General features: G+C 40.3%; 1 protein-coding gene across 14 annotated transcripts in view; it reads left to right on the top strand.

The window, feature by feature from the left end:
- The window catches only part of ST18 (ST18 C2H2C-type zinc finger transcription factor), a 310,749-nt gene that overhangs the window by 227,190 nt on the left and 56,058 nt on the right, over positions 1-27,501 (top strand). For 13 of the 14 annotated variants that reach the window (XM_021942312.2, XM_021942313.2, XM_021942314.2 and 10 more), the window contains 2 exons: positions 14,221-14,411; positions 21,955-22,746. In XM_021942312.2, coding sequence (XP_021798004.2) covers positions 14,221-14,411; positions 21,955-22,746 — 983 coding nt within the window. Of the gene's footprint in view, positions 1-14,220; positions 14,497-21,954; positions 22,747-27,501 lie in introns of those variants that run through there. The other variant, XM_009213028.4, reaches the window with a different exon arrangement.

Here is a 27,501-nt window from a genome sequence, read left to right as displayed (position 1 = left end):
CACAGCGCTGTCTCAGGGCCTTTGTACCTGCTGTTTCTGCTGCCTGCAATCTTGTGCCCCACTGTTTCTGCATTTTCTCCCTTACCTAACCTCCTTCGGATCTTTACTAACATTCAATCTTCTTAATGGGGCTTTTCCTGACCACATGATCTCAAACTCTGATCCTTTGCTAACTTATACTTCCTATTTCCCTTCTCTGATGTATCTTTTTCCAAAGCAAACATCTTCGAACATACTAGTATTTTACTCAGTTTAACAATTTTCTGTCTCCTTTCTCCATAATAAAACTCTAGGAAAAGAGACACTTTTTCAATTTTATTCAATGCTATATCCTTAAAACTTAGGACATTGCTAAATAAATGTTTATTTAGCACTTATTACATATTTATTGAATAGGTGAATATTTCCAAAGGTATACAAGCTGGAAATATAGTACTGGCCATATACATTGATATTGCTGAATAATTGTTGAGTTTTGTTTTAACTAGAAGTATGCAAAAGGAATTAAAAATCAATTGCATTAATTAATAATCATTATTTTAAGTATAGATTGCATTTGTTTTAGAAATGTGGTATAGAAATGCAAATTAACTCAGACATGGTTCTTTAAGTAATTTATGTATTGGGTAATTAGGTCAAATGCACACACGGCTACCACTGAGAACATATGCAAGACAAACTCTCAACCAAAAAACAAAAAGGATCACCTCTCTTTAATCATGCCTCATCTTATGTTTAGTAAATGAAAAATGCCTGTCCTTTCCTAGGTCAAGGAAAATTTTCTCCATCAGTATCTCAAAAAAGTGATCTATTATCCTTTAAGAAAAAGTTGAGGACTATAATTCTAAACCAAATAAAGCTCATTAAATCATTGAACAGTATGATATGGAGAGTTTTAAGGCTAGTATTAAGTAATTATAGGTATAATTTAGGTCCAGACTGCCTGAGTTCAAATCTGGGCTCTTTCATTAATGGCTATTTTATATTTTACAAATCAACCTCTCTGAGCTCTAGAGATATAATAGCACCAACCCCAGGATATTATTACAAGAATCCAGTGGGCTGATACATGTAAATTATTTAGAGCACTCCCTGGCACATTTCAAGTACTCACTAAATCTTACCTGTTATCATTGGTTCCACTGGGTTAGAACCTACAATTAAAGTCAGGACCTTTAACTTTAGTCTATAAACACTTTTGGTAATCAAAGAAATTTGCAGCTCACGTTGGCTGAACATAATCAGGCTGCAAATGGACCTACTAAGACTCTTTTTTTTTTTTTTAAAGTAACACTTGATTGAAGTATAACACATATCCAAAAAATTCGCAACTTATGTATGTATAGCCTAATGAGTTTTCACTAGATGAACATACCCATGAAACCACCATCAGAACAAGGAACAGGACTTTATCAGCAACCCAGCCATTTCCTTCATACCTCCCCCAGCTGTGACCCTTACAAAAGTCATCACCCCTGACTCCACCTTCATCGATTAATTGTGCTGGTTTTGGACATTATGTATGCACTTTCTTTTTTTTTTTTTTTTTTTTTTAAATTTATTTATTATTATTATACATTAAGTTGTAGGGTACATGTGCATAACGTGCAGGTTTGTTACATATGTATAATTGTGCCATGTTGGTCTGCTGCACCCATCAACTCGTCATTTACATCAGGTATAACTCCCAATGCAATCCCTCCCCCCTCCCCCCTCCCCATGATAGGCCCCGGTGTGTGATGTTCCCCTTCCTGAGTCCAAGTGATCTCATTGTTCAGTTCCCACCTATGAGTGAGAACATGCGGTGTTTGGTTTTCTGTTCTTGTGATAGTTTGCTAAGAATGATGGTTTCCAGCTGCATCCATGTCCCTACAAAGGACGCAAACTCATCCTTTTTTATGGCTGCATAGTATTCCATGGTGTATATGTGCCACATTTTCTTAATCCAATCTGTCACTGATGGACATTTGGGTTGATTCCAAGTCTTTGCTATTGTGAATAGTGCTGCAATAAACATACGTGTGCATGTGTCTTTAGAGCAGCATAATTTATAATCCTTTGGGTATATCCCCAGTAATGGGATGGCTGGGTCATATGGTACATCTAGTTCTAGATCCTTGAGGAATCGCCATACTGTTTTCCATAATGGTTGAACTAGTTTACAATCCCACCAACAGTGTAAAAGTGTTCCTATTTCTCCACATCCTCTCCAGCACCTGTTGTTTCCTGACTTTTTAATGATCGCCATTCTAACTGGTGTGAGATGGTATCTCATTGTGGTTTTGATTTGCATTTCTCTGATGGCCAGTGATGATGAGCATTTTTTCATATGTCTGTTGGCTGTATGAATGTCTTCTTTTGAGAAATGTCTGTTCATATCCTTTGCCCACTTTTTGATGGGGTTGTTTGTTTTTTTCTTGTAAATTTGTTGGAGTTCTTTGTAGGTTCTGGATATTAGCCCTTTGTCAGATGAGTAGATTGCAAAAATTTTCTCCCATTCTGTAGGTTGCCTGTTCACTCTGATGGTAGTTTCTGTTGCTGTGCAGAAGCTCTTTAGTTTAATTAGATCCCATTTGTCAATTTTAGCTTTTGCTGCCGTTGCTTTTGGTGTTTTAGACATGAAGTCTTTGCCCATGCCTATGTCCTGAATGGTACTACCTAGGTTTTCCTCTAGGATTTTTATGGTATTAGGTCTAACATTTAAGTCTCTAATCCATCTTGAATTAATTTTCGTATAAGGAGTAAGGAAAGGATCCAGTTTCAGCTTTCTACTTATGGCTAGCCAATTTTCCCAGCACCATTTATTAAATAGGGAATCCTTTCCCCATTTCTTGTTTTTCTCAAGTTTGTCAAAGATCAGATGGCTGTAGATGTGTGGTATTATTTCTGAGGACTCTGTTCTGTTCCATTGGTCTATATCTCTGTTTTGGTACCAGTACCATGCTGTTTTGGTTACTGTAGCCTTGTAGTATAGTTTGAAGTCAGGTAGCGTGATGCCTCCAGCTTTGTTCTTTTGACTTAGGATTGTCTTGGAGATGCGGGCTCTTTTTTGGTTCCATATGAACTTTAAAGCAGTTTTTTCCAATTCTGTGAAGAAACTCATTGGTAGCTTGATGGGGATGGCATTGAATCTATAAATTACCTTGGGCAGTATGGCCATTTTCACGATATTGATTCTTCCTATCCATGAGCATGGTATGTTCTTCCATTTGTTTGTGTCCTCTTTTATTTCACTGAGCAGTGGTTTGTAGTTCTCCTTGAAGAGGTCCTTTACATCCCTTGTAAGTTGGATTCCTAGGTATTTTATTCTCTTTGAAGCAATTGTGAATGGAAGTTCATTCATGATTTGGCTCTGTGTTTGTCTGTTATTGGTGTATAAGAATGCTTGTGATTTTTGCACATTAATTTTGTATCCTGAGACTTTGCTGAAGTTGTTTATCAGCTTAAGGAGATTTTGGGCTGAGACGATGGGGTTTTCTAAATATACAATCATGTCATCTGCAAACAGGGACAATTTGACTTCTTCTTTTCCTAACTGAATACCCCTGATTTCTTTCTCTTGCCTAATTGCCCTAGCCAGAACTTCCAACACTATGTTGAATAGGAGTGGTGAGAGAGGGCATCCCTGTCTTGTGCCAGTTTTCAAAGGGAATTTTTCCAGTTTTTGCCCATTCAGTATGATATTGGCTGTGGGTTTGTCATAAATAGCTCTTATTATTTTGAGGTACGTTCCATCAATACCGAATTTATTGAGCGTTTTTAGCATGAAGGGCTGTTGAATTTTGTCAAAAGCCTTTTCTGCATCTATTGAGATAATCATGTGGTTCTTGTCTTTGGTTCTGTTTATATGCTGGATTATGTTTATTGATTTGCGAATGTTGAACCAGCCTTGCATCCCAGGGATGAAGCCCACTTGATCATGGTGGATAAGCTTTTTGATGTGTTGTTGAATCCGGTTTGCCAGTATTTTATTGAGGATTTTTGCATCGATGTTCATCAGGGATATTGGTCTAAAATTCTCTTTTTTTGTTGTGTCTCTGCCAGGCTTTGGTATCAGGATGATGTTGGCCTCATAAAATGAGTTAGGGAGGATTCCCTCTTTTTCTATTGATTGGAATAGTTTCAGAAGGAATGGTACCAACTCCTCCTTATACCTCTGGTAGAATTCAGCTGTGAATCCATCTGGTCCTGGACTTTTTTTGGTTGGTAGGCTATTAATTATTGCCTCAATTTCAGAGCCTACTATTGGTCTATTCAGGGATTCAACTTCTTCCTGGTTTAGTCTTGGAAGAGTGTAAGTGTCCAGGAAATTATCCATTTCTTCTAGATTTTCCAGTTTATTTGCGTAGAGGTGTTTATAGTATTCTCTGATGGTAGTTTGTATTTCTGTGGGGTCGGTGGTGATATCCCCTTTATCATTTTTAATTGCGTCGATTTGATTCTTCTCTCTTTTCTTCTTTATTAGTCTTGCTAGTGGTCTGTCAATTTTGTTGATCTTTTCAAAAAACCAACTCCTGGATTCATTGATTTTTTGGAGGGTTTTTTGTGTCTCTATCTCCTTCAGTTCTGCTCTGATCTTAGTTATTTCTTGCCTTCTGCTAGCTTTGGAATGTGTTTGCTCTTGCTTCTCTAGTTCTTTTAATTGCGATGTTAGAGTGTCAATTTTTGATCTTTCCTGCTTTCTCTTGTGGGCATTTAGTGCTATAAATTTCCCTCTACACACTGCTTTAAATGTGTCCCAGAGATTCTGTTATGTTGTATCTTTGTTCTCATTGGTTTCAAAGAACATCTTTATTTCTGCCTTCATTTCGTTATGTACCCAGTAGTCATTCAGGAGCAGGTTGTTCAGTTTCCATGTAGTTGAGCGGTTTTGATTGAGTTTCTTAGTCCTGAGTTCTAGTTTGATTGCACTGTGGTCTGAGAGACAGTTTGTTATAATTTCTGTTCTTGTACATTTGCTGAGGAGTGCTTTACTTCCAATTATATGGTCAATTTTGGAGTAAGTACGATGTGGTGCTGAGAAGAATGTATATTCTGTTGATTTGGGGTGGAGAGTTCTATAGATGTCTATTAGGTCTGCTTGCTGCAGAGATGAGTTCAATTCCTGGATATCCTTGTTAACTTTCTGTCTCGTTGATCTGTCTAATGTTGACAGTGGAGTGTTGAAGTCTCCCATTATTATTGTATGGGAGTCTAAGTCTCTTTGTAAGTCTCTAAGGACTTGCTTTATGAATCTGGGTGCTCCTGTACTGGGTGCATATATATTTAGGATAGTTAGCTCTTCCTGTTGAATTGATCCCTTTACCATTATGTAATGGCCTTCTTTGTCTCTTTTGATCTTTGATGGTTTAAAGTCTGTTTTATCAGAGACTAGGATTGCAACCCCTGCTTTTTTTTGTTCTCCATTTGCTTGGTAAATCTTCCTCCATCCCTTTATTTTGAGCCTATGTATGTCTCTGCGTGTGAGATGGGTCTCCTGAATACAGCAGACTGATGGGTCTTGACTCTTTATCCAGTTTGCCAGTCTGTGTCTTTTAATTGGAGCATTTAGTCCATTTACATTTAAGGTTAAGATTGTTATGTGTGAACTTGATCCTGCCATTATGATATTAACTGGTTATTTTGCTCGTTAGTTGATGCAGTTTCTTCCTAGCCTCGATGGTCTTTACATTTTGGCATGTTTTTGCAATGGCTGGTACCGGTTGTTCCTTTCCATGTTGAGTGCTTCCTTCAGGGTCTCTTGTAAGGCAGGCCTGGTGGTGACAAAATCTCTAAGCATTTGCTTATCTGTAAAGCATTTTATTTCTCCTTCACTTATGAAACTTAGTTTGGCTGGATATGAAATTCTGGGTTTAAAATTCTTTTCTTTAAGAATGTTGAATATTGGCCCCCACTCTCTTCTGGCTTGGAGAGTTTCTGCCGAGAGATCTGCTGTGAGTCTGATGGGCTTCCCTTTGTGGGTAACCCGACCTTTCTCTCTGGCTGCCCTTAAGATTTTGTCCTTCATTTCAACTTTGGTGAATCTGACAATTATGTGTCTTGGAGTTGCTCTTCTCGAGGAGTATCTTTGTGGCGTTCTCTGTATTTCCTCGATTTGAATGTTGGCCTGCCCTACTAGGTTGGGGAAGTTCTCCTGGATGATATCCTGAAGAGTGTTTTCCAACTTGGTTCCATTTTCCCCCTCACTTTCAGGCACCCCAATCAGACGTAGATTTGGTCTTTTTACATAATCCCATACTTCTTGCAGGCTTTGTTCATTTCTTTTTCTTCTTTTTTCTTTTGGTTTCTCTTCTCGCTGCATTTCATTCATTTGATCCTCAATCGCTGATACTCTTTCTTCCAGTTGATCGAGTCGGTTACTGAAGCTTGTGCATTTGTCACGTATTTCTCGTGTCATGGTTTTCATCTCTTTCATTTCGTTTATGACCTTCTCTGCATTAATTAGTCTAGCCGTCAATTCTTCCACTTTTTTTTCAAGCTTTTTAGTTTCTTTGCGCTGGGTACGTAATTCCTCCTTTAGCTCTGAGAAGTTTGATGGACTGAAGCCTTCTTCTCTCATCTCGTCAAAGTCATTCTCCGTCCAGCTTTGATCCGTTGCTGGCGATGAGCTGCGCTCCTTTGGAGGGGGAGATGTGCTCTTATTTTTTGAATTTCCAGCTTTTCTGCCCTGCTTTTTCCCCATCTTTGTGGTTTTATCTGCCTCTGGTCTTTGATGATGGTGATGTGCTGATGGGGTTTTGGTGTAGGTGTCCTTCCTGTTTGATAGTTTTCCTTCTAACAGTCAGGACCCTCAGCTGTAGGTCTGTTGGAGATTGCTTGAGGTCCACTCCAGACCCTGTTTGCCTGGGTGTCAGCAGCAGAGGCTGCAGAAGATAGAATATTTCTGAACAGCGAGTGTACCTGTCTGATTCTTGCTTTGGAAGCTTCCTCTCAGGGGTATACTCCACCCTGTGAGGTGTGGGGTGTCAGACTGCCCCTAGTGGGGGATGTCTCCCAGTTAGGCTACTCAGGGGTCAGGGACCCACTTGAGCAGGGAGTCTGTCCCTTCTCAGATCTCAACCTCCGTGTTGGGAGATCCACTGCTCTCTTCAAAGCTGTCAGACAGAGTCGTTTGCGTCTGCAGAGGTTTCTGCTGCTTTTTTGTTGTTGTTGTTGTTGTTGTTGTTGTTGTTGTGTAGCTGTGCCCTGTCCCCAGAGGTGGAGTCTACAGAGACAGGCAGGTTTCCTTGAGCTGCTGTGAGCTCCACCCAGTTGGAGCTTCCCAGCAGCTTTGTTTACCTACTTAAGCCTCAGCAATGGTGGGCGCCCCTCCCCCAGCCTCGCTGCTGCCTTGCTGGTAGATCACAGACTGCTGTGCTAGCAATGAGGGAGGCTCCGTGGGCGTGGGACCCTCCCGGCCAGGTGTGGGATATGATCTCCTGGTGTGCCTGTTTGCTTAAAGCGCAATATTGGGGTGGGAGTTACCCGATTTTCCAGGTGTTGTGTGTCTCAGTTCCCCTGGCTAGGAAAAGGGATTCCCTTCCCCCTTGCGCTTCCCAGGTGAGGCGATGCCTCGCCCTGCTTCAGCTCTTGCTGGTCGGGCTGCAGCAGCTGACCAGCACCGATCATCCGGCACTCCCCAGTGAGATGAACCCAGTACCTCAGTTGAAAATGCAGAAATCACCGGTCTTCTGTGTCGCTCGCGCTGGGAGTTGGAGACTGGAGCTGTTCCTATTCGGCCATCTTGCTCCGCCCCTCTATGTATGCACTTTCATTGCCTAGATTCTTTGATTCAACCATATGTGCATGAGATTCATCAGTGTTATTTGTAGCAACAGTTGCCTTTTCCTCATGGCTAGCATATTCAGGGGCATGAATATTCCACCATCTTTTTATTCATTCTGCAGTCAAAGGACTATGCGATGTTTCCAGTTTGGGAGAGACTACTGCTGTGAATATTATTGAACATGCTTTTTTGTGCATATATAGACATGGCTCTTTCAGGTATGCACTTAGGAATGGAATTTCTGGGCCATGGGTAGACATCTGTTCACCTTTAGTAGATATTGCCGAGCAGTTTCCAAAGCAGCCATACCGATTTACCTGTGCCAGTAGTGTATGAGCATTCCAGTTGCCTGAGATCCTCACCGACATTTGGGGTTTGTTGGTCTTTTCATTTTAGCCATCCCAGTTGGCATGAACAGTACCGAAGTGTAGGTGTTTGCATTTCCCTGGAGATGAAAGAATCTGAGCACGTTTGCATTTGTGTATCAGCCAAAAGTTCTTTTGTGAAGTGACTGCCCATGTACTTTGCCTAGGTTTAAAATTGGCAGTCTGTCTTTTCTTATTTATTTGAAAGAATTCTTTATATATTCCGTATATAAGTTATTTTTTTGATGTAGGTACTGCAAATACCTTCTCCCACTCTTTGGCTTGCATCTTTTCTCTTAATGGTCTTTGGAAAACCATATAGCATGTCATACATATAGAAGAGTGTGCAGATGAAGAAGCGGGGTTCATAGCTCTTCACAACCTGACAGTGCTTGTGTAAATGGATGGAGAAGTGGAATGTTAATAGAAGGCTCCCCTTACTGGTTGGCAACTTCTGATAAATAAAAGTTTTTCATTTTAATGTGTTCTGATTTGTCAGTGTTTTCCTTTAAATTAGTGTTATTTGTAACCTGCCTGAGAAAATTTTGCCTACCCCAATGTCGTTAAGATATTATCTCACATTTTCTTCTAGAAATTTTATTATTTTACAGTACAAATTCACAATCCTTCTGGAGTTTATTGTATATACTGTGAGGTACAAGTAGAGGCATCTCTTTTTCAGATAGATATCCAATTAATCAAGCACTGTTCACTGAAGAAACAACCCTTTGCCCAATGATGCCTTTGTCATCAATTAACCATATATGTGTGGGTCTACTTCTGGACCCAATGAATGGAATCTTTATGCTGTTCCATTAGTCTGTTTTTTTTTTTTTTTTTTTTTAAGTTTGCACCAATAATACCTCATCTCAGCTACTACAGTTTTATGTTAAGTTTTGACATCCAACATTGTAAGTCTTCCAACTTTGTTGTTCTTTTCCAACATTGTCTTTTCTCTTCTTGGTTCTTTTCATTTCCACAGAAATTGTAGAGTTAATTTGTTAACTTCTAAGAAATATCCTCTGGAGGTATTGGTAGGAATTGCATTGAATCTAATCGATAAAGAAGGGGAAAGTTGAAATTACTATACTGAGTCTTTTCATCCATGAACACTTTGCATCTCTCTATTTATTTAGGCCTTCACTGGTTTTCTCACTATGTTCTTTATTGTGTATAGGTTTGTACATCTGTTAGGTTTATTCGTAGGTATTTCATAGTTCTATGCTATTGTAAATGTTTTTAAATTTTTATTTTCTAATTGTTTGTGACTGGTTTATAGAAGTACAATGAATTTTTGAATAGTGAACTCACTAAATGTACTTGTTTTTAAATTGTATCTGTAGATTCCTTTGGATTTTCCTCAGACACAATCATGCCTCTGCAAATAATAATAGTTTAATTTTTTCTTTTTAAATCATCATACCTTTGTTTTTTTCCATCAATCTTCTTAGTCTTAATTCAGATCCATACTTCTTGGCCCCTTTCAATGAATCTGTGGTGTTCTGTCTAATTAGAAGAAATCAGTAGGAATACCTGTTAAGAATTTTCCATGAAAATGTTAAAGCATGTAAGTGTTTTCCTCGGACTCAGAGGTTCACATCTTTGTTATTTTTGTATTTTATTCTTTTTGGGATGTGTGCACAAAATGCATCTATTGCTGAACCTACATTTAAAAAATATGTTGCATACCTTCTGAAAACTTCATTGAGAATGTATTACTATAGTAGATAAGTTGAAAACTCTAGATGTGGGGGATTCACATTTTCCTAATGTGTCTTTTCTGAAACCTGAAAGATCAACATATTTGACTTCTCAACATACTTCCAGTGCAGAATTGATCACTAGTGTTATCTAATTATGGTTTACTTCAATTATTTTTCAAAAAAATTTTCAGTCAACTGTTGTCATCAAAGGGAATACCATTTCAAATGAGAATTCAAGTTTCTAAGTAAAGGCATTTCTCAAATATGTAACCAAAAAGTTTCAAGTAAAAAATACAGATCTTTTAAATATATTTTAAGATAGTCAAAACCTGAAAAGTGTAGAGTTGAAAGATATTTGGTGCATTGATAAAGTTCCCTGGGAGACGCTGGATGTTTAAAGCAACAGTTTGATTGAATAGAACAATAAATGCAGGGCTGAGTGTATTTTTTCTCTTTCTTTCTCATCTACTAGAAAAATATAGATAATAGAGCTCATTTATTTCCTTAACATTTCAGAGCTCCGCAGATGGGAAAACACAACCCAGTGGAAATGATTTCTGGCAACCTTGAGAAGATATGTTAGCATTTTGTGGCATTTCTCTCAGTGACATGTAAAGCATGGCTTTCCCTCATTGCAGTGTCACAGTGAAGTGTCACAATAAAGCCAAAATAGTGTGCCCTCGGGGAAAACTAGGAAAAGGGACCATTTTCCATACACACACAAAGAGTAATATTTATTATAAAGCCTTTCATTTTAGTTCCAAATGCTGCCGGGGCTGTGGGTATTTTCCAGTGGAGAAATGCACAGAATGTGAGACTTAAAGCAAATGTTATGTGTAAATCTAATGCAATTTATGTAAATATAAATAATATGTTAAAAAGTAGAATGCATTTATGGACATACATGCATGCACAAATCTCTGTAGCGTGCCAGGGAGAAAGCTTGTGATGCTGCAAAGTGACAGCATTAGCCAGTGTTGATGGAGTCCAGAGAGCCCTGAGCTGGGAGCCAGGACAGTTCCATCTTTACCTATTTTTGTCACTACTAGCACAGATATTATCTCTTTTATCCACAAACCCTGTGATATGGAAGTTATTAATTCTATTTGGTAGATGAAGAATTTGATATTCCAAAAATTTAACTATCTGTTGCAGATTACACAGCTAGTATTACTTACATGATTTCACATCTCTTATTATCAAATACAATAGTTTATTATAAGCTAAACTTGTAGTTCTGATAAAAACCTTACATATCCTCTTCATCTTACACTCACACAGTTATTATTTGGACCCAAATGTTGAACTTGATTTTTATAGTCATCAACTGCCATCTCATTAGGTTCATTCTCCTGCCCCAGGCTATAGACATTTTGGGAGTGTCTTAGTTATTATTTTGCAAGGTGTTTCTCATTGCTGCAACTCAGTGTCTTCTTCAGGCTGGATGACTGTTGTATATATTCTCACTCAAATCAGTGGGCAAGGTCCTGTGTCAGGCACCTTTCTTCTAGTTAGAGAGGTTGCTGTTTCATCCAGGTTCTACTTTAACCAATTATCAAATGCATACAGAAATTACCCACGTCTATGTCCTGATGTAGTAAAATGGAGGAGAGGGTGTGAGCTTTGGGGCCCTATAGACTTGGATTCAAATATCAGCCCCACTATTAGCAGTTAATGTGATTCTGGGAATGTTACTAGCTTTTATAAGTACATTTGGATGATGATATTAACAAGATACAGTTTGTAAGGATCTTAAAGGTAGCATGAGTTCAGGCCCATTCATCACTCCAGTCATCAAAGAAAGAAATGACAATCTTTTTGATGACCAATCTTTTAGTAACCACCCCTGCCACCCGAGGTCTCATTGATGAATGCTTCCTGATGCCAACAAATAATCTCCTCTTTCTCCTTCTCCTCCTTCCTCAGTTCTATTATGGAAGATGCAGCATGAGATCTCACTTTTAAGTTTGCCGTACACTATTGTTGACTCTAGGTATAGTGTTGAGCAGCAGATCTCTAGAGCTAATTCATCTTGCTTGACTGAAACTTTATGCCTGTTTGATTAATAACTCTCATTTCCCCCTCCCTCATTCCTTGGCAACCACCATCCCACTCTGATTTTATAATTTTGACTATTGTAGATACTTATAGTGCAGTCACACAACATTTGTCTTTCATCTGTCTGGCTTATTTCACTGAGAATAACATCCTCAAGCTTCGTCTACATTGTTACATATTACAATATTTCCTTCTCTTTAAAGAATGAAGAGTATTTCATTGTATGTATGCACCACATATCAATTTGTCAATTATTCATGGACATTTAGGTGGTTTCCACATCTTGGCTGTTGGGGATAGCTGCAATGAACATAGAAATGTAATGGATGTAGAAAACTGGGTGAATGTTCCTCAAAAATACAACCACCATATGATCCAGCAGCTCCACTTCTGGGTATTTATGTAAGAGAATTAAAATCAGGATCTTGAAACATCTTCACTTTAACACCCTTTGTTAGCTGTTTTCCCAATACCAATGTTATGCTTAAATTACTATGACTTTTAGAATCCATTTCCTTTCCCTGCTTTAATATCTGAATGACATAGGAGCCTCTCCCATTTGCTACAAATCTTGGCTCATGATGATGGCTTAATGATCTTAGTTTTATATTTTGCAAGGAGTTTTTTTGGTGGAAATTCATTTGACTCAGGATACTTGAACTACTTTAGGGAACCTCTTGAACCTCCTGAAGAGAGTTTCTCTAGGAACTCTATGCCTCTTTGATCTGTTTATTCTGCCTCCCTGTTCAGCCCCTCAAAGCCAGTCTCCTTTGACAAAGAAGGCAAGCATAAGGGTGTTTCTGCTTCTTTGTGCTGGCTCTCACTACATCATAATCTATGGTGTAGACTTCTGTTTTCCTTGACAAATGAGCAGACGCAGTCCATGTTGGTCCTCACTTCCTGCCCCATCTTCTTATCATGGCGGTGTTTGCTCCCATGGTCATCTGGTTATATTCTATTTTGCTCCATATTCTGTACATGGTCACTTTACATTTAGGTTCATCAGAGAAGTTTTGTGAAAGCATATAGCTTGATTTAGAAACTTCACTCTTCTTTTACCCATCAGGGTGATTTTTAATTCTCTACTTTTTAATCTTCTTAAAGACATTTCCAGCTCTCTAATTATCTCTTCTTCCAGGATCTTTTTTCTTCTTTCTTTGAAGAAATGACACTTTTTCCCCCATTGGAAGTTTTTGAATCTACTCTTCTAAAGCCAAGAGTTCTTGTGTGACTATAACTGAATCACTGTCATGAATAGGCCACCATCTTTTGCGTTGATGTTTGTAAAATAATGGTTTAAGGCCTTTCTTTATTTAGTAATATTCCTGAGGATTTAGTCGTCTTCTAGAGATGGAGTAAGTCATATCTTTTTACTCTGAGTCTAGGATTCTCTTCTCTGTATCTTTTCATCTAAAGCTCCACATTTTTCTTCAAAGTACATTTAATAAATATCTCTCATAGACTCACAGTTGGCTAAACCCTCTGGTTTTCATGGATCTTGCCAAGAGAATGTTTGTCTTAACTTCACACATAGAGTGATCTGCATTAATTCTGAGCGAGCTATATGTAGGAAATCTATTTTGAAAGGGCCACCCTCAGGAGCATTTCCAAATAAAACCATATGAGAACAGGAGTGAGGATAAACTGTTGTCCATTTTTGTGAAATCCAATCTTATTTCTCCTCCTTTTATTTGTTCTGTGTGCCAAGTGAGTGAGAATCAGAAGGCAGAGTGCCATGTAGCATCTTTCCACTTTTTTTGTGTTTGATGACTGGAGATGGGAGACAGGATGTTCATAGCTAGCCCCCTTGCTCTGTGCTTCTTTCTTTTAAGTGAAAGTACGAGATATGTGACATTTCAAGTTTGAGCCACAACTGTGGCAGAGATAAGCAGTTTCAGTAGCAAACAACTGTTTGAAAAACCTTGTGATTTATCCATACTGGACACATTTTTTTTTTTTTGTATCTGGTGGTATATTTTTCACATTAGCTGTTTCTTAGGATTAGCAAACCAGTGCAAATCTTGTTTCATCCCTCCCTGGGTATTTAGTGTAGTGCCAAGCAAAGCACAGATTAACATATGCTTACTCAGGATTAAGGATGATTTTTAAAAAAAAAACAACAACAACAACTCTTCTGATAGGCAGTAAAATAGAATCCACACAGTTCAGTGGAGTCCACAGATGGGATGTTTTTGTTAGTGCCAATGACCAACCCTAAACCTCTAGTCCCAAGTTTCCAAAGGCTTTAGGTTAGACTTCATGAAAGTTAAATGCCAAACAGCAGTAAATGCTAGTTTACCATATTCTTAATTTTCCTCAATCACTACAGTGTTGCCTATGGTTGTTCCATGGCAAAGAAGAGAAGAGCTGAAGATCCGGCTTTGGGGGTTCCAGTGAACAAAAGGAAGTCCCTGCTAATGAAGCCCCGACACTACAGCCCAAACACAGACTGCCAAGAAGACCGCAGCGACAGGACAGAGGACGATGGCCCCTTGGAAACGCATGTTCACTCTACTGCAGGTAGCAAGGAGGAGAGCCTAAACTTTACCTGCTCCCTGGCTCCAAGGACTCTGTGCTAATTCATGTAGAGCGTGTGGTTTGTACGGTTGGTATGGTTGTAAAAGTATATTCAGATTTGGAAGCAAAATCAAACATTTATTTTACCTGACATTTACTTATTGAGGACACACTTTTTAATCAGTAACTGTGGAGGGACCATTGATAAGCAACAGAGAGTCTTGCCCTCTCCATTTTCAAAAGCAGATAATTGAACTATGCCTCTTTTTGAAGAAAATACAAGATACTAAGTCTTAGAGTTGAAGAGTACTTTTTCTTCCTAGTAGGAAGGATTCCTGAAAGAATCCTTTAGATTGAAGGGCATATTTAAACTTTAAGACACCTTTGCAATGATCAAGTTAAATATAATGTTCATTAGTGATTATGATATATATGTATATATTACAGTTAAAACGTTTTTTAAATTTTTTTATCAACATGTATGGTTTTTACTCCAAAATATAATTGGTAATAACAACATGAACCAATTCAAGTGGTCTGTGGCCTTAATATTTTTAGTATTTTTGAATAAATGCTTATAGCAATCACATATAGAAGCAACCTCAAGTTGGCAGACTAGAGTCTTCTTCAGAAGGAGACTGAAGGAAAATGATGTATTATAGAAAAGATATCACTGTGCTCATTATTTCAAAAATAAGTTACTTAAGTTTCCCTTTAGCAGCACATTTCAGTTCATTGATTCACTTCTTCACTTACTCATCAAACAAACTTTTGTGTGCTAAGTGAAATATAGTTACTGTTTCAAAATTTGAGGATTTCTTTTTTCCCCATTGAATGTTATTCGCATTAGTTCCTTGTAGTCACATGCCTCTAGGAGTTGGAATTCCATCACTGATCACTTTGTGCATGAGGCGAAGCTGAGCGACATGCAAAAACTCTCAAAAATTATAGAAAAAATTAAGATCTAAAACTTGACGTAGTAGAAAAATGAAACTAGGTGTATATTCTACTAAACATAATTTTTTTCTGAATGTGAATTTTAAAGGAATCAAAATATACTAAATAATTTGTTACTTAAAAAGAAGTACTAATTATGCAAACAAAAGGCAATGAGATTCTTATCTCATAATACATTTTTATGGTATGTAGAATTATAGTTAGCAATAAGAATTAATATAAAAGATTTAAGGGCATACTTATGAGTGAGCACAAATCTCAGTTCAGAATCATCCTAGATTCAGTAATATTGACTTGAAAGTAGAGTTTGCAGTTCTGTGGTTAAAACAAAGCTGTATTCTGATTTGAAGGTATTTAAGTAAATTCTTTGGCTTTTCTGTATTTAGCATGTGATTTAAAGCCTCATAGCTCATCTGTAAATTATAATCACCCTTGACTTTTTTGTTTCCTTGAACTGATCAATTTTATTCGTTTTGTTGTTGTTGTTGTTTTGTTTTTGTTTTTTGAGATGGAGTCTCACTCTGTCACCCAGGCTGGAGTGCAATGGTGGGAACTCAGCTCACTGCAACCTCTGCCTCCCGGGTTCAAGCGATTCTCCTGCCTCATCCTCCTAAGTAGCTGGGATTACAGTCACACCCAGCTAATTTTTGTATTTTTGGTAGAGACAGGGTTTCGCTATGTTGGCTAAGCTGGTCTCAAACTCCTGACCTGAAGTGATCACCTGCCTCAGCCTCCCAAAGTGCTGGGATTACAGGTGTGAGCCACCGTGCCTGGCTCAGTTTTATTTGTTGATTCATGAAAATTTGCAGGTTGAATCTAGTATTAGGGAAAGTCTTTGAATCATTTGTGGTTGGACTTGTAGTATAATACACCAACTGACATTAATTAGCCAAGCGTTTAAGAAAATGTGTGTGCTTTTGCATCAGCACATTCTTGTAAGTGTTGTGAAAACAGACTATATCTGGCTCGCTGACTTGTCACCTTCTATTGTAGTTTGTTGACCACTGTACATGTTTCATATTAACCAATTGAATATATTGTCCAGATGTCCTCCAGTTAAACACACAGTTACAGGCACTAATGGACATTTATTTGCAGGTTCACAAGAAAAGGTTAACTATTTTCATATTTCATATTAGAACCGCTAATAATAATGATGAATATGCTAAAATTACAGCAGTGGTGACCATTGTTTTTGAGTTCTTAATATATTCCAGACACGTAAATGATATCGATTAGTCCACATAATGCCACGAGTATGTGTGATTATGGGCACAGTTTTACAGATGAAATCACTGGGGACCAAAGAGATTTGATGCTGAAAGTAATGCATCTTATAGGTGTTAGAAGGAAGATAATTAGGAAACAATTGGAAGGACAAGCAAAAATAATTATTTCCCAGCTAACTATGCTCTGTAATTCAGCTGTCCTCACGCACTGACTACCTTCAGAATGCAGACTGGGCAAAGTTCCTACAATGTCAAATTATGCAGTCACAGTTTCCAGTAATGGCAGGCCCTGTGCCTGGTCAAAAGAACAAAGATTCTAAGTTGCCTTCGGCCCTCTGAACAAGTTACTCCCCACCCCACTACGAGGAAGGAGAGCTGAGTTAGTGCCCAAGCCAGCATAGGGCTTTTCATCTGGCCTCTCATTTACTCTGGTTGCCCCAGGCTATTTACCTGGCCAGGTGTGTTCCCAATTATATCATCTGCAGCTGGGAAGCTCAGATAATGAGAGAAGGGATAGTGCTCAGAAAGAGACTGAGGTCAGAAGCTTGAATGCTGCAAAGTTTTATTCCATTTTATAGCACAAACTTCATCCATATCCTCAACCTGCTGTCTTTCAAAAAGATGCAGATCACTGTTAAGGGGATAGAAGAGAATATGGACAAACCATGCAGTTACCTCTTCCTTCTTGAGGAGACGAGCTTGCAAAGTAGTGCCAGAAGGGAGGAAGAGCAATAAGCACAGGCTTTCCTGACACAGGCAGGGAGAATGAGAGTCACCAGAAGGAAGATTAACCAAGCCCCGGTGTGGGGTCCCCAGCAGCATAACCACAAGCTCATGGGGAAATCTGCCACAGTCATAGAAGTTCTAGGGGCTGGGAGGACACTTTTAACACATATTATCTTTCAACTAATAGCAAATAAGGGATAAACCACTCTGCTTTCAGAACTTTGAAAGATGAATTCATTTTTTCCAAGGCTTTTATTCCCAGCAAAATGTACATATTCAAGAGGCCTGGAAAGCCAATTTACCTATAAAAGTAACCTAGCTAGTTACAGAAACAGAACTGAAATCCAATTATATTTCCAGTGTTACTAAAGGAGACAAACTCAAAATATGCTGTGACTTTCAGAGGATGTTTTAAAGTTGTATCGTTGCAGAACAGCCAACATCTATGCCAGGATTCATTAGTATGTATCTGTAGGATTACCAGAAAATTCCGAGTAGAGGTCTTGGTTTAAAGTAAATAAACAACTGTGACCTTGTATGTATCAGGCAGAAGCATTTACTTTTTACTCTAGAAAAGCATCCCAGCATCTCCCCGCACTGTGAATGCACTCAGGATGGAGAAAGGCCTGGACCAGTGAACAGTCTGCTCTCTGGCTGTAACCCTCTGGTTATGCCCTCCCAAGAGCTGACCCTAGAAATTTTCTAACCTATTAGAGTTTTGTTGTTAAGAAAGTTGAGGTTGGTTCACTTTTAGTTTTTGTTTGGTCGTGTTGTTTATTTTACTTATAATTTGAGCATCATCGTTCTTCTCCTTGAAAGTTACCTGACAACTGGCTGGGCATGGTGGCTCACTCCTATAACCCCAGCACTTTAGGAGGCCTAGGCTGGCTGATCACGAGGTCAGGAGTTCAAGACCTGCCTGACCAACATGCTGAAACCCCCGTCTCTACTAAAAATACAAAAAAAAAAAAAAATAGCCAGGTGTGGTGGCACTTTCCTGTAATCCCAGCTACTCAGGATGCTGAGTAGCAGGAGAATCACTTGAACCTGGGAGGTAGACGTTGCAGTGAGCAGAGATTGAGCCACTGCACTCCAGCCTGGGCGACAGAGGGAGACTCTGTCTCAAAAAAAAAAAAAAAAAAAAAAGAAAAAGAAAAAGAAAAAAAAGTTAACTGGCAATTGCATTCTAGTATCTTCTGCATATGAATTCACTCTTGAAAATATCCAAACTTGGGAAAATAATGAGCTACTAGTGTTCTTAGTCATTTCTCCTAAGGGTCACTGTGTTTCCAAAACACCAACCAAGGACATATGGCCTTCCATGGTTGCGGGACCTGGAGTAGCATGTTTCAGAGGGCAGAGCTGGAGTGGGGGCCACGTAGCCCTGGTCCTGTGTCTCAGTCTTGCACTGGCTGGCCATGTGGTCTCTAGCAAGCCTGGCCCTCTGTAAAATTGTAGTTTCCTTCTGTGAACTGGAGTAGAAAATGCCTTTCTTGTGCTTATTGTGACAATTAAATGAAATAAACAGCTGAACACCATGCCAGGAACATAACAGTTTGTTGTCCTAGGAGGGATCCTTGAAGTACCCATCCAGTCATCAGATCATTGGATCTTCCTTGTTTTGAAGATGAGGACCCAGTCTCAGGCAACCAAGGGCCTGTCCAAGGTCACATAGCAGGTAGTGCCAGGCCAGCCACACCACCTCATCCCCCTAGAAGTTTCTCCCTCCACATTGCACATCGTGCACTCACTCAATTTCCAAAGGCAGTTAGTGAACATGGCATAGTGTGCTGGGAGTGGGGATGAACTGAGTTGAGCCTTCTCAACAGTGGAACTCTGCCCATCCTTGGGGGTCAATGTTAGTAATTATCCTAGGTAAAAAAGCCCATCTTATTTATGATAAGGGTTGCATAGAACCCCTGCCATGACTACCTTCTAAAATAGTATCTGGGGCAGGGGCAAGAGAGCCACCCTTGACTGGATGCCTATTGGGTATTCCCGTGTGGCCCCCACAGGGTGCACAGGGTGATAGCTGTTCTCCTCAATGTGCCAGTGGTGGTGCCAAGCTCAGACAGGTGACGCAGCCCCACTGAGCTCGCAAGAGAGGGTGGCAGGATCAGAACTCAAGCCTAAGTCCACCTGATGCTAACAACAGCGTTTTTTTAGGTTGGTTCAGTGGCAGAGGCACAAAATAAATCACCAGGCCCCCAAAGGAAATAAACACACACAGCCTGAGAAAACGAAGGCAACTCATTGCAAAGCTGGGAGAAACAAGCGCCCCATCACAGATCTCTCAGCTTCCAAAGCAAACCCAACTTTTTTTCTTATGACTCCAGTGAAAGCCTGGGAGGGGGGTGGAATGTGGAAAGTTGGTTTGCAGATTTGCAGAACATCCCTAGAAACCCGCGTGTGCTGTGCAGGCACCTCTGTCGGTGGCGCTCCTCTTTTTCTGAGGAATAATTAATAAATATTTTCTTTTAGCATATAACAAACAGTTGAACCAAACAATTATGTAAACTGGAAATGACCCAAAATGCGAGCAGTTGGCAGCAGCACAGTGAAATGCATTGTCGTGCACATGTGCATTTTTGTCACTCCCGCCTCTCTGGTGATCTGCACTTAATAGGAATATTTTAAACTATGTAGCTAAGCAACAGAGGTAATTGTTGCTTTCTAGAGCTTTTGTTAGCACTCTAACACAGCCCAAATATGCATAATTAGGTATAATGTCTATAAATCATTATCGTACACATGTGGGTAGTTAAGTGGAGTGAGAGAATAGTTCAATGAATTGAGCATATTCACTGAAAATGCTTTTTATTTGTTTTCTGTAGTTCATAATACTTTAAAATTATCATAACCCTTTACACTTTCTCTTAATAGCCAACTGTGATATTGAGAAAAACTTCATTTGCATTTTAGACTATGTTTAATATATTATTTAAACCTGGAGTTCCTCTGATATGAATTCAGGAGAGGCTAGGCCATCCTATCAAATATTATGTGCCTGTTTATCCAGCCTCTTTTCTAGGAACTAAAATGTTAAATTTTTCAGTTTATGTTGAATAGATCCCAACAAAAGACTGCACCCTATAATCAGCATTATTTACAGGGGCTAGTGTTGTGACTGAATTCTTCCCTTCATCCAAAAATGCTTTTAGTTACTATGGCAATATTTACTTGATCCTGGCAGTCCAGTGTTGATTTAGGGAGATAATTACCAGAAAGGAAGATGATGGAGATGTATTTTTGAGTGTCCTTGTCAGAGACAATGTTTATAAAAAATTAAATGAGACCAAAAAGACACATTGTCTTCCACACAGACACTCTCTCCCTCAGCGCTCACACCGATGGCTGTGCTTTTCTTCCCTCCAAAGATGTTTATTAGAACAGAATGCACTGCTCTTGGTGTCTTTAACAGTCTTTAATAGGGACTTATTACTGGTTGCTTCCCATCCCCCCACGCTGCCTTTGAGACACAGAAACAGGCCTCCTATTTTTTGGATGTCTGGGCAGTGTTGCAGGCACTTCACAGACTGGTGTGCGCTGGGCACACCCCAAGTGCCTGGGTCTGGGCTGGAGTCACCTGTGAATCCACTTTCACTTGCTGTGTCTTGCACTGGGACAGGCTTGGGTAGGCTGATTATCGTCTATACACTCCATCACCGCAACCTGGCCACTCCCAGAGCAAGGGGGGGATGACACGGACAACAATGGCTGCCTGGGACAATAGCCACTCCATAGACTGTCCTGGATGGACAGGCACGAGGGGGCTCCTCACGGGGTGCTTCTCACGGGGTGCCTCTCACGGGGTGCCTTCACATTCAGGACCCAAAGCAGCCTTGTACCGAGAACAGCTAGGTACCATTCAGCACCCTCCAACGCCCCACCTTGTTTCATTTTCTCGTTACACAAGTGCGTGCACATAATGGACCAGAAAATGTGTTACTACTATTTAAGATATGATTTGATCATGCTAATATTCCTGTTTGTGTTTCTTTCAATATGGAATTTTAGGGTGACAATCACAAAGGTAAACAGGAAGTCTTGAAAGCCTCAGAAAGATGTATTGTATCTTAGCTAACAGTCCATAAAATCTGAAAGTATGTCTGAGAAAGACTAGAGAGTAGAGAACATAAACCAAATGGCTTTGAAAATACATTGCCATGCTAACAGAGAAACTGATTAATATTTCCTTTACAATGTCTACTATTATATATATTTGATTTTCTTCTGGTTGCCTAAGAGTTGGGAATATAAGAAGTACAGTAACAATAATTTCACATTCAGCAAATACTATTATTGTTAAGTGTCTACTTCTTGTCTTGGTCAATACCTCAGAGGTACTTACCTCTTAACATGTTGGAAATTATAATAGCTCATTTCTTTTAACACAGTTCTTAGAATATTAAGGTCTAAGTTTTCTCTTAAGAGGATATATGTTTTTCTCACCAATGTTTATAAAATTAATAGCGATTATATATTACACATACTATGTATGTATATGTGTACATATATGTATGTGTATGTACATATGTATGTGAATACATGTGTGTGTATCCATATAACTTGTTGCAATTTTCTAAAATATTTTTTGTTCTTGCTCTTCAAATATTGGTTTTCTTTTTCCGTAGAGGAAGTCATGATAAAACCTATGGATGAAAGTCTCCTTTCAGCTGCACAAGAAAACTCCAGTAGGAAGGAAGACAGATACTCTTGTTATCAAGAGCTCGTGGTCAAGTCTTTAATGCACTTGGGGAAATTTGAAAAAAATGTGTCTGTTCAGACCACAAGTGAAAACTTAAATGACAGTGGCATCCAATCTTTAAAAGCAGAGAGCGATGAAGCAGACGAGTGTTTTCTGATTCATTCTGATGATGGAAGAGACAAGATCGATGATTCTCAGCCACCCTTCTGCTCCTCTGATGACAATGAAAGTAACTCTGAAAGTGCAGAAAATGGCTGGGACAGTGGCTCCAACTTCTCAGAAGAAACCAAACCACCTAGAGTCCCAAAGTATGTTTTAACAGATCATAAAAAAGACCTATTGGAAGTTCCTGAAATAAAAACTGAGGGTGACAAATTGATCCCTTGTGAGAACAGGTGTGATTCTGAAACAGAGAGGAAAGACCCACAGAATGCTCATGCAGAACCCCTGGATGGCAACACCCAGCCCTCATTCCCTGATGTTGAGGAGGAAGATAGCGAGAGCCTGGCAGTAATGACGGAAGAGTCTAGTGACCTGGAAAAGGCCGAGGGGAACTTAAGTTTGCTGGAGCAGGCAATTGCTCTGCAGGCTGAGCGAGGTTGTGTTTTCCATAACACCTACAAAGAACTGGACAGGTTCCTGCTGGAGCACCTAGCAGGGGAAAGGAGGCAAACCAAAGTTATCGACATGGGTGGAAGACAAATCTTTCACAATAAACGTAAGACCCATTTTTGCATTTATTTTCGGAATAAAAGTGCTTTAGGGTTTGAAAAAAAAAGTCAGATTTGATTTTTTTTTCAGATAGCTTTTTGACAGTTTAATGCAACTTAAAAATCAATTTATAATTATAAAATAAACAATTTCTTTCTTTTCCCCCACTCCCTAGATTATTCTCCAGTCAAGCTGTGTTAGTTTTGGGTATTTTCACACATGAAAAAAAGTTCATTGAATCTATTTCTTTTAATTTAACTGCTTTTTAAAAATGCATCATACCTTTAGAAATAACTTTATTTGACATTATTGGAAGTACATCAGTATTTATTGGATCTTAAATCAATTCCAGAAACTTAATTTTCCTTTGCCACCCTCATCCTTGGATAAAACTGCAAGCCAGGCAGGATGCTCTGGTCCTTTTTGGGATAAACCTGGATGTTAATGTGTTTATGAGCCTACACTTTCACTGGCTCTCTAACTCGGGGCTCGTACATCTCTGGGCCAAACTTCAATGAGAGAGTAGGTGTGCTTTGAGGAGGTTTTGGAGTTGTTCTTCAGGCCTTGGGAAAAGTGTGTTCCTGCTTCGCTGGAGCATTCGCCCTGCTCTTTCTCCCCAGAGTCTTACACCAGATGAGCCTGATGCTGGTTCTAGCAGTTTTATGGAGCTTCCCAAGAGCAATCCTTAGTGTCTAGAATGCTTGTTTAAGATGAGTATTTTCAGATTCCATCATCATCAGTGCTCCAGAATTTGCACTTTTTTTCCCCATCAGCTTCCAGGTGATTCTTGGTCTCTCTGAAACCTGAGAGCCACAGAATTAGGGAGAGGAGTACCTTAGGAAAAATCAGGGCAGTGGACCCAAACAGCTTACAAGAATAACATGTTAGTGTGGTTGAGAAGTTCTGATTGCTGAGAGTTATCCAGAAACAAATTGTATATTTTGTCATTTTAAATCCATTTTAGCACTCACCTGCAATCTTGACAAATAATGTCTTGCAGCTCCGAGCTGAGGAAACAAAAAAGGATAAAATGGTATCATGTAGTGAGGAGCAAGATAATGCCATGCAAACATCCTGCAAGGGTTGGAGTTGGGACAGAATATTAATGACTAGCCTGTGGTTCAGGACAGGACACTGTATCTAGCTCTGCACTCCCACTAATATGCAACTTATTGTATTTAACTTTTTAAGGAAACTACAAAATCAGAAAAAAAAATGGGATTTACTCAAAATTCCCCAAATCCACAATTTCTGACATACTATATTTTATTGATCCTAAGAGATATCATTTCTATTTAGTTATTTATTTTTGAGTTTTGCTCTGTCACCCAGGCCGCAGTGCAGTGGTGCCATCTCAGTTCACTGCAACCTCCGCCTCCCAGGTTCAAGTGATTCTCCTGCCTCAGCCCCCCGAGTAGCTGGGATTACAGGTGCTTGCCACCACACCCAGCTAATTTTTGTATTTTTAGTGGAGACGGGGTTTCCCCATGTTGGCCAGGCTAGTCTCGAACGTGATTCACCTTCCTCGGCCTCCCAAAGTGCTGGGATTACAGGCATGATCATTTCTCCATTTTATCATCTCTGAACTCAGAAGAATATACCATAGTTTAATTATCAATCATTTTTTTCTTTCTAAGTAGCACACAAAATGATGATTTGTTTTGTTTTGTTAAACAATTGATGATACCTTACAGACAATTAAACCTAGTATTTATAGAAACTCAATTATTTGAGCCACATCTTAAAGTATTTGATGATCCTTTGGATAATTTTATAGAGCTTTTAAAACTTCTTTTTTTGTTTTCAAAAATTAAGGGCATATAATTTGTGCTTGTAAACATTTGGGCCAGTTGGAGACTTACCGAATTCCTACCAGGGCTGGATGAGTCAGCGGTATATCCTAGTGCCTGAGGCATGGGGGCACCCTCTGCAAGATCAAGACCAGGCAGGCTAGTCAGCAAAACAGGTGAAGAAGGTGAAGCCCATGTTGAAGAGCCACAGGCTTAGTCTAGAGGAGGCCTGCAGAGTCCAAACTGAGTATTCCTTTCCTGTTCCTTGTTCCCAATGTGGGATCCAATGGCACAAGAAGGATGTTTTTTGTCTCTGACATGCGCTCCATGCTGTTAACTCAATGCTCATCCCAACTGATAGCCATATTCTCCAAAATACCAGTCTAACTTCCCAGACACCTTGCCCATGCAACTTCACTGTTAAGGAGAAAACTCAGGAGTTTTAAAATCTCATTTAACCCCAGTTTTCAGATGAGTCAGCAATTCTAAAATTAGTTTGGTTAGACTCTTGCCACTAAGCATTTAGTGAGATTTAGGTTGCAATGTAAGTATAGTCGCCATGTCATTGACTGTCCTGCTTGTGAAAAGGGGAACACTATGAACCATTACATGAGTACATCAGATGTGAATGAGGACAGTCCCAGGAAAACCAAGGTGTAACATCACCAGAGTATAAGGTCACCCTCATTATGCAACACTGTACAAAGAAAACAGAGGAAGAGCCAAGCCTGAGAGTCGCCCCAAGCTCAAGCTCTGGCTTCTTATCATGCAAACAGGTTCTGCCCTCCAGAGCATTTCCCTGCATCTGTGTTTCACCCAGCAGAGGAGGGACTTGCAGACAAAGGGGCACGGTGGACTGTCAGGGGGCTGCACCTGGGCAGGAGCCAGCCTGCCTTATCTCTAGCACCCTCTCCGGCTTCCTGCAGACAAACAGTGTGGTGAGGAGGGGAAGTGTGCGACGCCAGTCCTTTCAATGTGGTTTAGAAACGTGGCCTTACCTGGGCAAGGTCCAAGAGAGGAAGGGCATCGAAATACACATAGTTGCTCTTCTCCTTATTTTCTAACTTACTCTCCTATGGTGTCAGGCCCCTCAGTTCCCCTAATCAGACTTTAAGAATTTGGACCTAGTGGTCTACAGATTTCACATCAACTTGAAATTTGGCACTATTTTTGGATTAAATAAAACATATATCCACAAATCACAGAGCATCGCAAAACTCTTAATTTGTCTATTACGAAATGCAGAGAGAATAGTGTTGACACCGGCACATTTAGGTCCTATCTTTCCTTAAATGCCCCCTGCTGGCCGCAGCCCCATCATCTGGCCATTCCTTGCTCATTTGAGACTTCCTGCCTTGTCTCCTGACCTCCCTGACCCTCAGCACAGAACCACTGGAAGGATCCTTGGCTCTTCCCCCTTCTGCTGAATCCATGCCCCCATATAATTGCATTACATTCAACCTGCTGTGCCCCATCTGCCCAGGACTGTTGATCATCCAGCAACTGGGGTGCCATGGTATGGCAGAGGCACGTCTGCTCTCGCAATACAGCACCCAGGAAATGTCTGTCGCATCCCGTGATAGTGGCCAGACTTTGTGCTCCGTTGCACAGGAGCACAGGAGCACAGGAGGCTCCTCACCCTCGCACGCAGGCCCCGTGTTCCATTGTCAGCATCTTCTCGGGCAGGACCACACTGCCTGTTTTCACTCCCTTTTTTTTTTTTTTTTTGAGACAGAGTCTCGCTCTGTCGCCCAGGCTGGAGTGCAGTGGCCGATCTCAGCTCACTGCAACCTCCGCCTTCCGGGTTCATGCCATTCTCCTGCCTCAGCCTCCGAGTAACTGGGACTACAGGCACGCACCACCACGCTCGGCTAATTTTTTTTTTTTTTTGTATTTTTTGTAGACACAGGGTTTCACCGTGTTAGCCAGGATGATCTCGATCTCCTGACCTCGTGATCTGCCCGTCTCGGCCTCCCAAAGTGCTGGGATTACAGGCTTGAGCCACCGCGCCAGGCCCCTGTTTTCACTCTTAGCATCTAGGTGCTCATTATTCCTGAGGCCTCATGTTGCAGACCCCGGTAGCCTCCTTTCCTCCTGCATTGCCGCTCTCTGAGGGCTCCTGTGCATCTTCTCATGCTCTTTCTTCTCCCTGACCCAAGTGCCGTGGGACAGGCGCTCCCCATGGTTGGTGTTATTCCCAGCACAAGTTAGGGGGGCAATTTGGCTCTAGGAATGAATCTCTGTTTCAACTTTATCTGCCATCTCAGGCATGAATGTGAACATTTCTGAATAAGGCCTCATCTGTGTTAGTTCTAAGCTCACCAGTATTCATGTTTGGTCCTCATTTATTGCACATATTTATGTAACCCTTTAAGTTGTGGCAAAGTGTGTGCCAGAAAATCAAACCCCAAGCTTGTCTGGAGCCTCACCCTCCCCAGGCTCCCAGAAAATGCATGAGCAGGTGGTGTCCCTCGCCATGCCTGGCTGCTCCCATGGGCCCCACCCACACTGGTGTTCCTGAGGGTGCTCTCTGGACTGCAGGTCCGTGGTCTGCACTCTTTGCACTTTTATTTTCTGTAAGCCTCCTGCAAGAACATTTCCCTTCCAAGTCTTCCTGCTGTCTCAGTTTTCGGATTCTGCATTTAGAGTGAGATCAGCAGCTTCTTCCCCGTACTCACTGCACGCTGATCCCAAGTGGCAACCCGTGGGGGTGTTGGAATCTCGAGATCGTGAATCACTAGCACTGGACATACAGGACACAAGCCAGTATCCTTGCCCTGTCCTAACTCTGCCAGCTGCTCTGCAGGGAGCAGGCTCTGCTGTCCACCCTCAAGCCCAGGGACCTGCAGGGCCAAGGCCAGACAGGTCTTTCTCAGATATGGTGGTTTCTTTGTTTTTGTCATTTTGAATCCATCTTTTTCTAGACTTTCAGTAAGAAATGGTTTTGATTTAAATAAATTCTTTCTGACTTT

Source organism: Papio anubis, chromosome 8 (genome assembly GCF_008728515.1).
Source record: "Papio anubis isolate 15944 chromosome 8, Panubis1.0, whole genome shotgun sequence".
NCBI classification, from domain to species: domain Eukaryota; kingdom Metazoa; phylum Chordata; class Mammalia; order Primates; family Cercopithecidae; genus Papio; species Papio anubis.
This window is presented reverse-complemented; position numbering and strand designations above follow the sequence as displayed.